Source organism: Pleurodeles waltl, chromosome 8 (genome assembly GCF_031143425.1).
Source record: "Pleurodeles waltl isolate 20211129_DDA chromosome 8, aPleWal1.hap1.20221129, whole genome shotgun sequence".
NCBI lineage: Eukaryota > Metazoa > Chordata > Amphibia > Caudata > Salamandridae > Pleurodeles > Pleurodeles waltl.
Genome location: NC_090447.1, coordinates 5,828,565 through 5,843,610, shown reverse-complemented (window position 1 = coordinate 5,843,610; position 15,046 = coordinate 5,828,565). Strand labels below are relative to the sequence as shown.

General features: G+C 43.7%; 1 protein-coding gene across 1 annotated transcript in view; it reads left to right on the top strand.

The window, feature by feature from the left end:
* Positions 1-15,046, top strand: part of LOC138249658 (TRPM8 channel-associated factor homolog) — a 127,824-nt gene that overhangs the window by 61,219 nt on the left and 51,559 nt on the right. The window contains exons 4-6 of the mRNA XM_069203618.1: positions 8,363-8,457; positions 9,581-9,794; positions 13,338-13,577. Coding sequence (XP_069059719.1) covers positions 8,363-8,457; positions 9,581-9,794; positions 13,338-13,577 — 549 coding nt within the window. The remainder of the gene's footprint in view (positions 1-8,362; positions 8,458-9,580; positions 9,795-13,337; positions 13,578-15,046) is intronic.

Genomic DNA, 15,046 nt, shown 5'->3' with positions numbered 1-15,046 from the left:
ATGATTTGTTACCTCCATCATTGTATGGTCTATTGTACGGTTGGTTCATAGTACCTCCTCACTAAATTGGCTACAACAGTGGAATAAGTGTTCAATAGAAAAATGTATGTTCTGTGTCGCCCCTGTTCAATATCTAGGTCACAACATCTTGCTAGGGGAGTACCATCTGTCCGCCAATTGGATGTGACCCATTTGTAAGTTACCACATGCGGTCACGGTCTCTTATGTATGCTAATTTATGGGTATATCAGCTTACTGTAGCTAGTGAAATATGCAATGTGCTCTACAGAAAGATACACCTATACCCTTACATTGGACCAAATAAGAAGTAGTAGAGTTCGAAGGTGACACAATGAAAATCCACTTTTCCTTTTCCTTTCACCAATTTTAAGACTTTATCATTTACATTGGACTAGGTATTCAAAGCAAGTCTTTCTGGGGAGAAAACAAGCCATCTCAGCTACTAGCAATTACTCGGGCTGCATACTGTCCCATCATTATTTGGCACACCATACCACCTCAGTGTGAACCCAGCTATCTGCAAATCAGTCTTGACCCTGCACCAGTAGGAACTGTTTGCGGTCAGTGGCAGCACCTGACCACCTAGTCAGAGCCTCTGCAAATATTGTCCTTAGTCCCATCTTCCTTGTGTCTTGACCCTCTCTATGGCTGCCCCTTTGCACATCACTAAAATCCACCATCTGTCCCATTGTGATTTGTTTTGTCTACTTCCCACATCACCTTAATCCAAACTCCATTCTGAACCTGGCCTGTTTGTTGGCAACTGCACAAGAAGGGAACCACAATGACTGTCACATGGGGATTGCGCTCAAAGACATGTCTGTTTTACAAGAGACTGAACCGTGAACTGAGAAGCAGATGTGGAAGAAGCAAAACTGAAAAAAGGACGTACACATAGGTCAGGGGCAATTTTGCGTTTCCAAAAGTCTAATACTGCGAAAGTTGTTTCCCAAGCTATTAAAATCTACCTAGCAAAGGCTCAGAGCGCTGCGGTTTATGGCGCAGAGGTTTGGGGCTGCATCAAAACTAGTAAATTATCTGTGGGGGAAAATAACTTCGTAACATCGCTCTTGGCATGCCCTCGTAACACGCCCTTGGTTCCAGTGTTTCTGGACTTAGGGTTCTCCCACATTTCTGATGTAATAGCCCTAAGGCCCCTAACCTTTTGGGTTCGTATCTGGACCACCCCTGAATTAGTAGTATATAAGGAGTCTCTGCAAGATCTATTGGATAGACCGAACGTACTTTCTATCCCTTGGTTTAAGTATATTTCGGATTGGTTTCATACCTAGGGACTTAGTGACTTTTGGAGGCAGCCCCATAATTTAAGGAGGGCTCACAAGGAACATTTGAAATCAGTTTACTGGTCCCATGTTAGGAAAAATTATCTGTTATGCACTTCATATGGTAGGTTGACATCTCAATTTCAAGTGGTATCCTCACTTTGAACCCTTTTTAGATTTGATTACTGATCAACTAAGCAAAAGTCTGTATGTTCTGTTCAGGTATGGATGCCTCCCCCTGAAGTCTTTTACTAGTTCAAGGTGCTCTACTCCGCTAATCGATCAATGTCCAAGTTGTAATGGCCCTGCAGAAACTGTAGTGCACTTTATGTTTATTTGTCCTGCCTATGGCCTCGTTCGGCGGAAATGGCTCCGTCCCGCTTGCAGGAATATGGCGTTGAGAACGTGTAAAGATGCCCTAAGGTTGATGATGAGAGACTGCTTCCCCTTTTTAACTTGTGCGGTCAGCAAGTTCCTTGCGTCCGCATGGTACATACGTACACATTTCTTTAAAAAACATAGTGATTTGTTATTAATTGAACCTCGATCTTAACTTAGTTAATTTAACTATTGTTTATATAATAGTTTTAAGCTCAATTAGTCTTTTATCAAATTATCAATGAGGAAGCTAAAGGAAGCTAAAATTCGACGATTCCTCCTCACATAGAGGATGGGCCCACCTCCTGGCTCAATACCAATTAGAACTTAACCCTTCCTCTTGATGGATTTGCACTCATGTGTCAATTGAAGCCCAGGGAGGTGACCACCATGGTCCATTTCCTTTAATGATGAAGGCTTGCCTTGGTCTGCACTTTCTCAGGCACTACCCTGAGCATTGAAACAACATTATTATACTGGTGTTCCTGGGCAATAGTAGCTTCTGATTCCCTAATCAGACATTTTATCAGCTGCCACACATCTTGCAGATATTGTTGGTGGAATAGTTGTGAATCCTAAAATGGTATAATCTCCATATGACGTACTGACTCTGACATTACTGTTCCAGCTCGTCCGGATCCTGAGATAAATCCTTATCATTTTGAGGTAACCTCTAGAGTTTTGTCCTGTAACATCCAATCTAATGAACAGTACCTACATTGATTGAGGTGATAGGGTACATACGTGGTTGACTACTGAATGGCCAGTATTGTGCTACCCCGCTCACCTTGCCCCAGCTGTTTGTCAAACCCAAATAGACTCCCCCATAGTAAAAGACTACTTAGAGCCGTTTCAGGGACCGCTTATTTCTTTGCTACGCGGTTACCAATGCACTGATAGGACTTATCATTACAAAATATTTTAAGGTTAAAAGTTTTAGAAATTGTTGTATTGTCTCGTTGAACTCACATTGTCATCTGCCAGGGAAGCAAGTGCAGATCTATAACATGTAGAGTAGCCATTGATGTTATATTAATCAGTAGCCCATGTTTCCTGGAAACACTGGACCACACAATCCTTAACAAAAGAGAGCCAATTGGTTATGGATTTTGTTCTTAAAGCCAGCTACATTCCAAACTAAGAGACTCATTTTGTTATCATTATTAGGAATTGATTTAGAGGTGTAAGAAGCTGATTGTTTTAATTTGCTTATACCACACATAATTGGGGACTAACAAAGGTCCTGTAGGATTTAAAATGTCTACATTAGAGCTAAAAGGCTCATAATTATTAGACACAGGCTGCCTCACTATTTCATCTGCAGAAATTGATAAACCAGAGTGACTTTGTTGCTCACTAAGTCAATTGTTTACATCCAAATCCCACAGGGTATCAAAGCGATTCATGGTAGGGACCTTATATAGATAGTTATCATATTTCTCTGACCAAACATATGCTTTTTATCTCGATCTTTTGTCTCAGGAGGCTTCCGGAAACAAGCCTAGAGGTACAGCAGTGATCTTTGTATTTATCAGCCACATCTTGCTAGGACAACAAAAGACATGGGTCACTGAGTCAGGGGAGCTAACATCCATTACAGCACGGTCCCCTGAATCAGTCTTGGCACTCCTGCCCAGCCAGCTAACCCTATAAACCATGGTTAAATCATTAAGAAGCTGGTTAGTGAGGCCGGTTGTCTGACCTAAGAAGTTCATGGATGTGTTACTGAGATCCTCTCAGGAATCTGTTTGATCAGACTCAAGTGGCAGAACATTCCTCAAACTAATTACAAATGCCAAAGCCTCTGGAGGCAGATCCCATGTAACTTGGTTAGTAGTGGAGACCTGAGCAGACTTTGTAGGGTGCACCAAGGTGGGAGTCTCAACTCCCTAAGACATATTGCCCCCCCCAAACTAACACACTGTAAAGTGAAAAACTCACCTTCACCCACCACTTCGATTGTGTCGGGCCAGCCTCACCTGACACATCACAGTAAATCCTGCATCCCCCTGAGACAGGCTCTGGCAGTGCTGTCAGCCACCTGAAGCCTCGCAGAAAATAACTCCAAAGAATGTTTGACCAACCCTTGCAGACCCTCCATTGCCATCATTAATTTAGTTATATTCTCTGTAGAATTACTGTGCCTCTGCTTTGGATTTGTCTTCTTTATACAGCCACCAAAGCTTCCTGCCTGCTTAGTATTAGTAACTTCTTCAGGTATTTCAGACTCCTTTGTGAGTCATTTCGTCCCTTCTTTATTCTTCCTTTTTGGGGAAGGGCCGCATCGGATGCATTTACAGTTGGACTCTCGAATGTCAATGGTTCATGAACTACACGTCGATGCATCAGAACCTTCTCCCTCCAAGCCTCCACACTGCCCAGAACATTGAAAGCAGAGCTCGTGGGAGGTTTCCAGCACTTCTCTTGCTGGGTTTGGCATCACACCTAGGCTCTCTTCAGTGTTGTTGATCTCTCTTCCAGTCCTGCCCATGACATTAGTCAAATAGGAAGTAGTAGAGTTTGAAGCTGAGATACTGAAAATCCACTTTTTCTTTTACCAATTTTAAGACTTAATTATTTAGACACAACAGGTAGATCTAAGTAAAGTGGGCAGGAAAGTACCAACAGACCAGCCTCGTCTGGCCTCTGGCGGGCACAGACGGTCCTACTCTTGGTCCAGTCTTCACCCAGGCACAACACTGGGTGTGCTCCACGCAAGTCCCAAGCTGCAGGAGCACCTGAGCCCTTTAAACACCCACCTGGTGCACTGAGCAATGCTCCTGCACCCCCTGCTGCAGTGAGTTCTGGGCGAGATAATCCGAGCCCCACCAGCACACCAACAGCACCTAACAGACGTCCCACAGGGGTATAGAGGTATACAAAGAGTTGCGTAGATTTACTAAACACTGTTGGAACTCAGCACAGTAACCAATGTGGTTGTGTTACGTGAGAGGGAGAACAGGGCAGGGCCATAGCTACTAAAACTTGTAACACTTTAGATGTGTGCTGCACAGTGCAGTGTGCAGCACAGTTGACAAGTTGGAAAAAGGTTACAAAAACAAAATCACCTTTCACCTTTTTAATGCCTGCCTAGAAAATACTCTATTTTTCACCCAAAGCCATGTCTACCATTGTTAGGAAAGATGGCTTTATGTAAAAAACCATTGGAGTTTGCATGGAAATGCCCATGTACCCCACAGTTCACCCACTTGACTGAAAAGCAGCACATTGAGCAGCTTTGCAGTACTTTCTGGCATCTTCACAGGGTATGTTTTGCTTTGGAAAGAAAATTCAAAATAAACATTTTGCAAGCTTTGCAAAACCTGCAGCAAACTGTTACTAAATCTGACCAAGAGATGCCGTAAATATTCTCCCCAAAGGTGTGGAAGTAAAAAGGCCTGTAATCCATCTGCTATTGATCAGTTGCCACCTACTGGTAGTCAGTTCACAGACTGCTCAAAGAGGCTGTAATCACCCATGACAAAATGTACACATTTTTGGTGTAGTTTTGTTTCTAACACTGTATTGGTGGAAATCATCCAAAAACAAGAGGAGCATCTGTAAGGAGAGTTGTGACACAACTCACTTGCATAAGGTGGGTCCTCCACCAGGGACCTTTGAATCTACCGCCATACTATTCACATAATTTATTTCAGGGCCAGCATCATATCAGAATGGGGCACCTCATTTAATGAATGCCCATATTATGGCAAGAATTACCCCAATTGTGCCAGGGCCAAAATTATGCCAGGGCTGAAAACAGCACATCAACCCACATGTGTGAACACAAAAAAGCATTGTTGTGTTAACACCCACAAATGCACACAAACTCATACACAGACACCTGCTTCCAGAATATCTCTCCGTGCCCCATGCATCACCTAGATTACATTACCCCAGCTTCTAGTTCTCCCCATATCATATGTGTCGGACCTGGCCTTCTCTGCAAGGCCACCCCCAAACATTTTTGTTCCCTTCCTTAATTTTGCTGAACTTATTTTTGTTGGCCTTAGGATTCTGTGCACTATATCACTGCTAACCAGTGCTATAATGCTTGTGCTCACTCCCCTAAACATTGTTTGATTTAGCATATTCCTAATTGGCATATTTAATTTACTTGTAAGTACCTTGTAGAATGCTATACCATGTAGCCACGGCCCTTAAATGTAATGCTACCAGTAGGCCTGCAGCTACCATATCAACTTGGCAATAAAACCTCCTTGTCAAGTCTTAAACTGCCATTTTATTACATACAAGTTACCCCTAAGGTAGGCCCTAGGTAGCCCATAGAGCAGGATGCTGTGTAATTAAAAGGTTAGACATATTTTTTTTAAGTGTTACATGTCCTGGTAGAAAAAAAATCCTAAATTCATGTTTCACTATTGTAGACCTACCCCCCAAAAAAGAAACATTGAAGATTCATTATTATGTTTAATATGCTGTAACTTTCAATTGGGAGCATATAGCTATATCATGCTCGGTCTATTTTGATTTGGAAAGTAAAACCCTTTTAAATGGTAAAGTCAGGTTTTGATTACAATTTTGAAAATGCTACTTTTCGAAAGTTGTCTTTTTTCTGTCCTTAGCCCTTTTATGCCTGTAGCCTGTCTTGGGTCACATGACTGCGTGTAACTGACAGACTTTGTGAATTCCTCCAATACAGTCACATAATAAAGGGATTAGGTGTGCCTTAATTGAGCAACAGCTGGCAGGATGAGGGGACGGAGCTAAGCACAGCCCAACTTGCAGTTGAATAGGGCATGCTCTGCCCTCACACAAAGGACCTACTAACTCCAGATTCTCACTGCAGCCAACTGTTAGCCAAAGCAGGGGAGTCAGGAATGTCCGTGCATCTCAAAACCACTGTCTAGAACCTTCTCCCACCTTCCAGAAGGAGGGAACTATAGCAAAAAAAAGGGGTCCTAAGACACCAACTTTTTAGTACACTACTTGACCTGTGGAGACTCTGCCAGGAAAAAGTATTGCTGTGCTGCTGAAAGTACTGCCACTCTGCTCGACTGGTGGCCTGCTGCTGCCTTGCTGAATTGCTGCCTTCTACACTGCTGCCCTCTTGCCTGGAGAAGAAGGGCTGGACCTGTAACCTGTACCCTGATCCACCAGAGTGTCTCCAAAGGGATAGTTTCTGACCTCCTGATCTAAGCCTTAGGGACACAAAAGGCTCCCTTCACATTGGACCCCCACTGGAACCCATCCTGAATGAGTCCTGGCCCTTCAAGTGCCCCCCACCCAGTCCTGGACCCTCAAATGAACGTGACTATAGGTAGGCAACATCTAAAAGTGGGTTTAGGGTTAAAACTTCTGGACTGGGACCGACCTGCTCACTGATCCGCCCGAGGTGCATCGCTGGCCAAATTGGTTTCACAGCTTCTCCAGCTACTGTCTTCTCCACAGCAGCAAATCCTTTTCAGTGATCCCTTGACAAAGGGGTATCCAGCTTCGTGAAACGGTCTTTGGCCACTGCCCTCTGCCTCGTCCCACTGGAGATTTTTGACTTCCATTTCAGAGACAAAGACTGAATGTATAAATCTTCATAGCAGTTTCAAATCAAGGCTGTCTGACAAAGATGCTTGCTCCTTAGACACCTTTTGCAGACTTGCCCCTCTGAACTTTACGCAGAAATTCTTCTAGGTCCTAAGGTAAATGCTGATTGGGCCCAATCCATTTCCTGTATCCAAACCCACTTCATTGTGGTCAGCCATATTTTTTATTTTTTTTACTTTGACCCAGTCTCGCATTACTAGATGTCCGTGGTTGGCACTTTTATCTTTTAAGTTCTAGTTTTTACTAAAAACTCAAAAGATTCATAACTCTGCTTCTACTGATAAGATGTTTGTCGGTTTGATACCAAATAATTTATTTAAATTTGTACTATTTTTCTAAATTGGTGTTGGGTTTTTTGTGTTGGATGTTTTACTTTATTACAGTTTGTGTGATGCACAAATACTTTACACATTGCCTCTAAGTGAAACCTGACTGATTTTTTGTGCCAAGCTACCCAGGGTTAAGCACAGATTAATTTGGTGACTTTTTGTGGTTCATCCTGCAAGGGATGTGGTTGTTTCTTGACAAGGGCTCACACCCCAGTCAATCAAAAACACAATTTCTCACACTATGCATTAAATTTCCATAAGATTTATAGAGCATGTAATACTTCTTGCTTGTGCATGTTGTGCACTATAAATGATACGCAGAAAGGGTATAAATAATATATCTTCTACATGCATGAATCTAATATTAAAATATGTAATGCCTAGCTATGATGACTCATAAATGTCATGTTTTCCTGCTCATGCTAACTCTGCTCATTGGATGAGCCTTGGCACCCAAAAATTTAATTTGGAAAGCCCAGCTTGTTGAGTGGCTTCAATGTTGTTTCTTATAAAGTCTGCACTATCTTATGATCTCATCAGTACAACTGTTTGTATTCCTGGTGAGAATATATTCATGTGATTGATATTAGAAACATCTGTGATTCCATATAAATGTACATCCTGCCTTACATTAGGGAGCTTTTCTTCAGGTGCAGGGGATCTCCTTGTAGGTCAAATCTGTGACTCATAGATTTTAACAGAATCTTCAGTGTATTTAACACTCAGTTCTAGGGGAGCTATTAGGGACTAATCATGAATTTCCTTTTAACCATGTGTGAACTATTGCAGGACCCCGAGCTTGGAGAAGCACAGGTCTTTTCCTCTACCCAAGGCAGAAAGCATCCATTGTATTCCCATCATCAGCCATCAATGCACAGCTGCAGGTAGGACACTACGTGTTGTGGAAAGAGCTGCTATTGTGTTTTATAGCAACCATGAGGTCTGTTACATACTGTGGTGCTCCCTGGTCAGGGTATGCCCCCTGAATATTGAAGCTAGAAGATAGAGAAACACAAATGTCAAGGACAAAATGTTGAATTCAAAATACTGGAAGGTAAGTATAGATTTTATATCCCTAATTACACATACATATTACTTATATGTAAAATTAAGTATATGAAATCTATAACCATATATATTTTCAAGGTACATAGATATGGAGGTAGGAATATTAAATCTATACTTCCTCTATATAATCTTACCTTAATATATTTTGTCCATGATATTTGTGTATCAATATTATCAGTCTTGAAATTCAGTGGTACAATCCTAGTTTGGATAAATGCAGTGAGAAGTCCATCAAACTGCTATGAGGATACTACTCTGAGAACAGAATCTTGGATTCACATGGCTGGATGAAGCCCATTGGAGCTGCCATTATTTGTGTGTGGTCTGACGGCCCATGCTCATGGCTATTCATGTGAAATAGAAGCTGGCCCCCTTTGCACAATATGACTAATTATCCTCACTATATATGTGCCCCCAATCAATCATTCAATCAATCAATCACTTGTTAAGTGCGCTACTCACCTGTTAGGGTCTCAAGGCGCTGGGGGGGCTCTTACTGCTCGAATAGCCAGGTCTTGAGACGTTTCCTGAAGGTCAGGAGGTCCTGGGTCAGGCGTAGGTTGACAGGGAGGGAGTTCCAGGTTTTGGCGGTGAGGTGGGAAAAGGATCTGCCGCCGGTTGTGGTACGGTGGATGCAGGGGGCGAGGGCGAGGTTGGCAGAGCGGAGCTGGCCGGTGGAACGTGGAAGCTGAGATGCTCGTTGAGGTAGGCAGGGCCCCCACATCCACACTGCCCCAAGATGTCTGTGATCCAATGGTTCCCACTTGCATTGATAAATCTAAATTACAATCATGTGTGACTCCTACACAATGGCAGAACTTCTTCATAGAGTTCATATTAAAGAAATAATGTGGTCACTATTCTTCTCTCCTGATGATTCATAGAAAATATAGCTATGTCTTATTCACCCATGTTAACTGAACTTACCTAACCTCACAGGTACAAATTGGATGCCATACGGATAACCTCAGTGGTAAAGAAGAACTTTTTCGCCCGCCAGTAGTCACTAAGGTCTATGATGTTAAAAGTGAGAAGATGACCATCGGCAGCCTGTGGGGCGGCCTCATCTATATTCTGGTGCCAGAGAAATGCCAGCTTGGACTTTTGCCAGTCACCATATCAGGGGCATTGCGAGCACTCTACTACAAGCATGGTGAGTACTGTGCTCATTACTTGGGTAGAACACAAGGCATAGACACTGTCACTATGAGCAGCTAATGGAGCATTAGCATTATGTGATCTTAGTACTCAATGTTTACTACAAGGAGGGGCTGCTGCATGTAGGTTGGCGTTGAGGGGCAAGATTGTGGGTTTAGGGAGATTTGCCAAAATGCAGTTTTTTCTGTCTATATGTGAGAGCTCACACCGAAGGTCTAAATTCTTCTCAGGGATTGGTGTTTTTCTTTTTCTTAGGATGTGCAGTTGGGATGTGGCTAGTTGTGTTAGATTATTGATATGATCAATGGAATGTATGGAGCTGTCAACTGAAAACACTAAAGATCTGGCTACTGGTACTAGATTCAATGTGGTTACCTAGGAGGCTTATATAGTTTTGTACAGGTGGAAAGGCATTTTAGAAATCAAGGAGTAGGAACTCCCACCGTAGAGTTCAGATTCCTTATGTTTGAGGGATTGAAATCTCTGAGGTAAAGCTGAGTCTTGTCAGCATGCCAGTAGAATATAATATTTGCATTGTGCGCCATTTGTGACAAGGGTTCTGTGTAAGGGTTAAATGGTTGTAGGGAGAAGGATTATCCTGGTGCTACACAAGAGTTTAAGAGGTAAGTTGACAGTAAAAAAAGTCAAGATTAATGAATTGTGTTTAGCAGACTGGAATACTTAGAAGTAATACAGTACTGGTTCTCCTACCCCCAATCTGTTCTAGATGATGGTCAGCAAGTTCATATTGTTTACAGTCTTGAATGATGCCCACAGCTCTTAAAGTGCAAGAAGGCAGGGATCACCTTTGTTAAGGATTTTGAGGATATCCTTTACGGTATAGAGAGTGGATGATTTCTGTCTGTTACGTTCGGAATCCAGAGTGAAGTTTATTTAGCGGTTTGCTCCTGGTTCTATATGGAGTGAGTGCAGGAAGTTACCATTTTCTAAAAGACTTTGCTGTCAAACGGCAGAATTTTTACTGGTCTTCCATTCCGTAAGTGTTGAGGGTCTAAGTTTGCATTTGTTTGCATAAATGTCCTAATCAGTAAGATATCTTTCACTGATGAGATGTTACAATTTTGAGGTGTATCATAGAATATGTCCCCCCAGGGTTTGATCAAGCATTTTGGCAGATGTTTTTCTCTATATTGTGATGGATTTGGATTAATAGAAATCTTCAATTTTAAGAGGTTAAAAAAGATGACCATTAGGGCACTGATGGGGGGGGTTGATATTTACGCTGTAGGGAACTGAAATTTTCAATATAGGTGGGCTGAAAAAAGCTTTCGTATAAATCTTTGAGCATCATATTGATTTACATTATGAAGAATTAGCCTATGCCTGGACTTTTAAGCTTGGAATCTAATGTTGTTTGATAAGCTCTCATCCAGGTGACGACGGCTGCAATTCCTGTGTGGAAGTTCCTCTTGGCTTTGTCCAGGTCTTCAGCGAGGGATATGATGAGTTGTGTGTCATCGGCGTGTGACACGATGTTCATTCCGTGGCCTCTGACGATGGCTGCAAGCGGGGCCATGTAGATGATGAAGAACGTTGGGCTCAGGGAGGATCCCTGAGGGACTCCGCAGCTGACTTCTGTTGGTTTGGATATGAAGGGTGGGAGCCTGACTCTCTGTGTTCTTCCAGAGAGGAAGGAGTGAATCCATTGCAAGGCTTTTCGGCGGATTCCTGCGTCGTGAAGTCTGGTGCATAAGGTGCTGTGGGAGACCATGTCGAAGGCTGCTGAGAGGTGGAGGAGTATGAGTGCTGCGGTGTGGCTGCAGTCAAGGAGTGTGCAGATGTCATGGGTGGCTGCAAGAAAAGCTGTCTCCATGCTGTGGTTGCGAGTTGCTGTCTTCAATGAATTGTTGCAGCTATGAGTTGATAGCTTTTTCCAGTATTTTGGCCGGGTAGGGCTGGAAATTCTTTATCTCTGAAGAGACAGCTGTGGGTTTCTTCAGGAGGGGGCAGACTTCGGCATGTTTCCAGTCTTCAGGGAAGGTGGCTATGTTGATAGAGCATTTCAGCGTCTTGCGGAGCTCAGTGGCGATGGGCGCGTTGGCTCTGTTGTAGATGTGGTGGGAACAGGGGTCTGTGGGAGCTCCGGAGTGATTGCTGTTCATGATGCTTTCGGTCTCTTCTGTGGCGAAAGAGGGTCAGCTGTGGATGGTTTGGGTGAGTTCTGGGGGACTGGGAGGGTTCTCCTGGAGGAAGCTGTCATAAATGTCCTAAATCTTGCAGTGGAAGAAAGTGGCGAATTTGCGCAGAGGTCTTGCGATGGGGGGATATTGGTGGCTTCAGAGAGAAGAATTAGTGAATATGTTGATTACTGTGAAGAGTCCTTTCATGTTCTGCGTGGATCAGTTGATGCATTTGCAGAGTGCGGCTTTTTTTGCTTTCTTGATACGTCGGTGGTGGGAGGCTGTGGCGGCTCTAAAGGAGGAGAGGTCTACGCTGGTTTTACTGCTTCCATTTTCATACACTGTTCCTCCGTGTTGACCGTGATGCGTAGTGAGGACTTGTGTACGATGGCCAGTCCTCCAGCCGGTCCTTCCTTAGTATGTTGTAGCTGTCGGTGGTTTGGGGTGTGGGGTGTTCCGGCTGTTTGTTGTGGCTCAAGCTGAGGTTGCAGTTCCGGCAGGAAAAAGGTCTGTGGGTGTCCTTAGGAGATGCAGTGCACCAGGTGCTGAGACGTCTGGTGTTAAGGCGTTGGAGGGTCTTGGAGTCGTAATGGCGGGTGGCCAGGGAACAGCTTATCGGAGATTCAGGGTTCCTGGCACTGGGCGCAGTCTAGGCGCGGACGGGTGCAGATGGGCTTGCCACCATTAAGAAGGGAAGTAAGGCGGGGTTTCGGTCAGCTGAGAGGTGGGAAAAGCTCTTCGCTGGGGAAGAGGGGTGGGGCTGCAGGGCAGCAGCGGGGCAGGAGGGAGATAGGCAGAAAGAGACGAGGAGACTGAAAATAAAAGATTAGAAAAAATATTAGAATTAAACATTAGAAAATGAGTGAAAAGGCAGGAGTAAGGAAAGAAATAGAAGAGAGACAGGAGATAATTACTGATGGATGGCCAGTAGGCCACCAAGGATGAGGCGCAAGCAGGAACCCGCGAGTGGAGAAGGACCTCGAACTGAGAGTCAGGCAGGCTCTCAGTTCGATCCAGAGGAGGGGCAGAGGCAGCTGCAGCAGCTGGAGGAGCGGTGGAGGGCAACAGATGGTGACCAAACCTTGGTATGCATCAAAACCCAAGGGTGTTGCATGGGAACACCCACTGCAACACCCATGGTATGCCTCTCTGATGCAGTGTATGGCAAAGCAGCGACTTGCAAAGTAGATTTTGCGTGGCCTTGCAGGTTTGGGTCTACACTTTGCACCACTGATGCATCACAAAAAGTGACATATTGGCAGCACATGGGGCTTTTAATAAGTCCCTTACTTTGTAGGGTATGTAGAGAGCACCTCAGATATATGCCTTAGTGCTGGCTAGCGCTGGTGCTCTGATTTGACAAAAAGTACATTACATCATCTTTGATTCTGCTACAGGAGAAACCTCTGAGTCTGCCTGGATGGATGCAATCCAGCACCACGCACCCCCTTGGGCAGAGTTTGCCAATGACAATATCATCCTCACTGTTCCTGTGGAATACGCTCAGGTGGTGGAGAAGCCCAGTGCCTTGATGTCTTTGTGGGACCAAATGATGGCAGCGGTCGCTGAGCTGGCTGCCATCCCTTTCCCCTTCTTGAGGCCAGAGAGAATTGTGACAGATGTCCAAATATCGGCAGGTGAGTACTGGAGCTTGGCATTTTTCACCTGCACACTACCCGCTCAGTTATCACACAAGTGGCACTAGTGGTAGGACAAGTGCATGCCATACAGCAGGGCCAGTTTAGAGTTCACATTGACTATTCAATTGTCTAAATTTTACTTATTACCTGTAATCAAAATGAGAAAGGCAGCATTAAAACATTCATCTAAATTGAAATAATGCATCAGTCCACCTTGCACGAACACCTTCAATTTGAGCTCTACAGGTGTGGGAGGAGTCCCTGTATTGGGAATCGGTTTGATTATTTGTAATTATACAATGTGCATGCACCCACAAATACAGATTGCAGTAATATCTTTGTTTATCCTGACATGGCCTTGAGGGTACATAGGACTAGTATTTAACTAGGAACATTACTCTGGAATCTATTTAGACAGGCTGCATGAAAGGCTGTGTTGTAATGGTATCAGGTGCATGGAGACATTCTGTTGTTTAAGTTGTTTAAATCTCACAAACTGCTTCTTTGCTGTTCCGACACTTTCTGTTCTAATCCAAGCTGGTGGGGGAGAAGTTAATGCAGAGGGAGAGATACAGGTGAGTAGGGGTAAGCAATGGAGTGTTGAGCCTTGAGCTCTGCAAGTTGTGCAGTGCAGTCCCCTAGGGTCTGCATGTAACTATGTTGTGGATGGAACTTGCCATCCTTCATGTATCCACTCAGCTATGCAAGCGGCTGAATATTGACGTTTGGTGCCTATAGTTGGTTGGGCAGAACCATCAGTGTACAAAATTGTCTGATGTTATTCAATAGGCACTGTGTTTGCTGGCATTGGATATTCAAGTTCATATTGCAAAAACTCCTGGGTTTCTAATTTTGAGTCAAAAATATTATCAAAATCATTGGTCATCAGAGGCGTTGCCCATTGGGTCTAATGTGGATGTAATGCTTTAGCGTTAGGAATGCTAGCTTTGGTTACAGCCTCAAGGGCTGGGATGCGGTGTACGACAATGATACGTTTCCCCTGGGCCAGAGGTCTCTCTTTAATGACAGCCATCTGGACAGCAGTGAGAATTTTCTCAGTGGGAGCAAAGCATTGTTCAGCTGTAAAGATGTGATTTGTATGCAATCAGGACGGTCTCACCCTCCTTGATGGTTATGTAGGTGAAACCAATTGCACCAGCGATTACTCTGATGACCAATTGTTTTTTAGTAGTCCCTTGTATGTAGGTGTTTTGCTTGAAGCATGTCTCTTTGTAATGCTATAAGAATGCGTGTGTGTTTGATTGTCCAATTTGTGCTGGTAAAGTTCGGGACGTATTAAGGCATTTAAAAAGCCCAATAAGGACTGAAGCTTCTTTTTTGTATTTGGTGGTTGTAATTGTGTACATTTTCCTAAAAATTGGGATGTAGGACACTAAGGAAGGCTATCTTTGTTTTTTTTTCCAATTTAATTTCTAGCTAAATTTGGCAAATCCTACGACAATGCG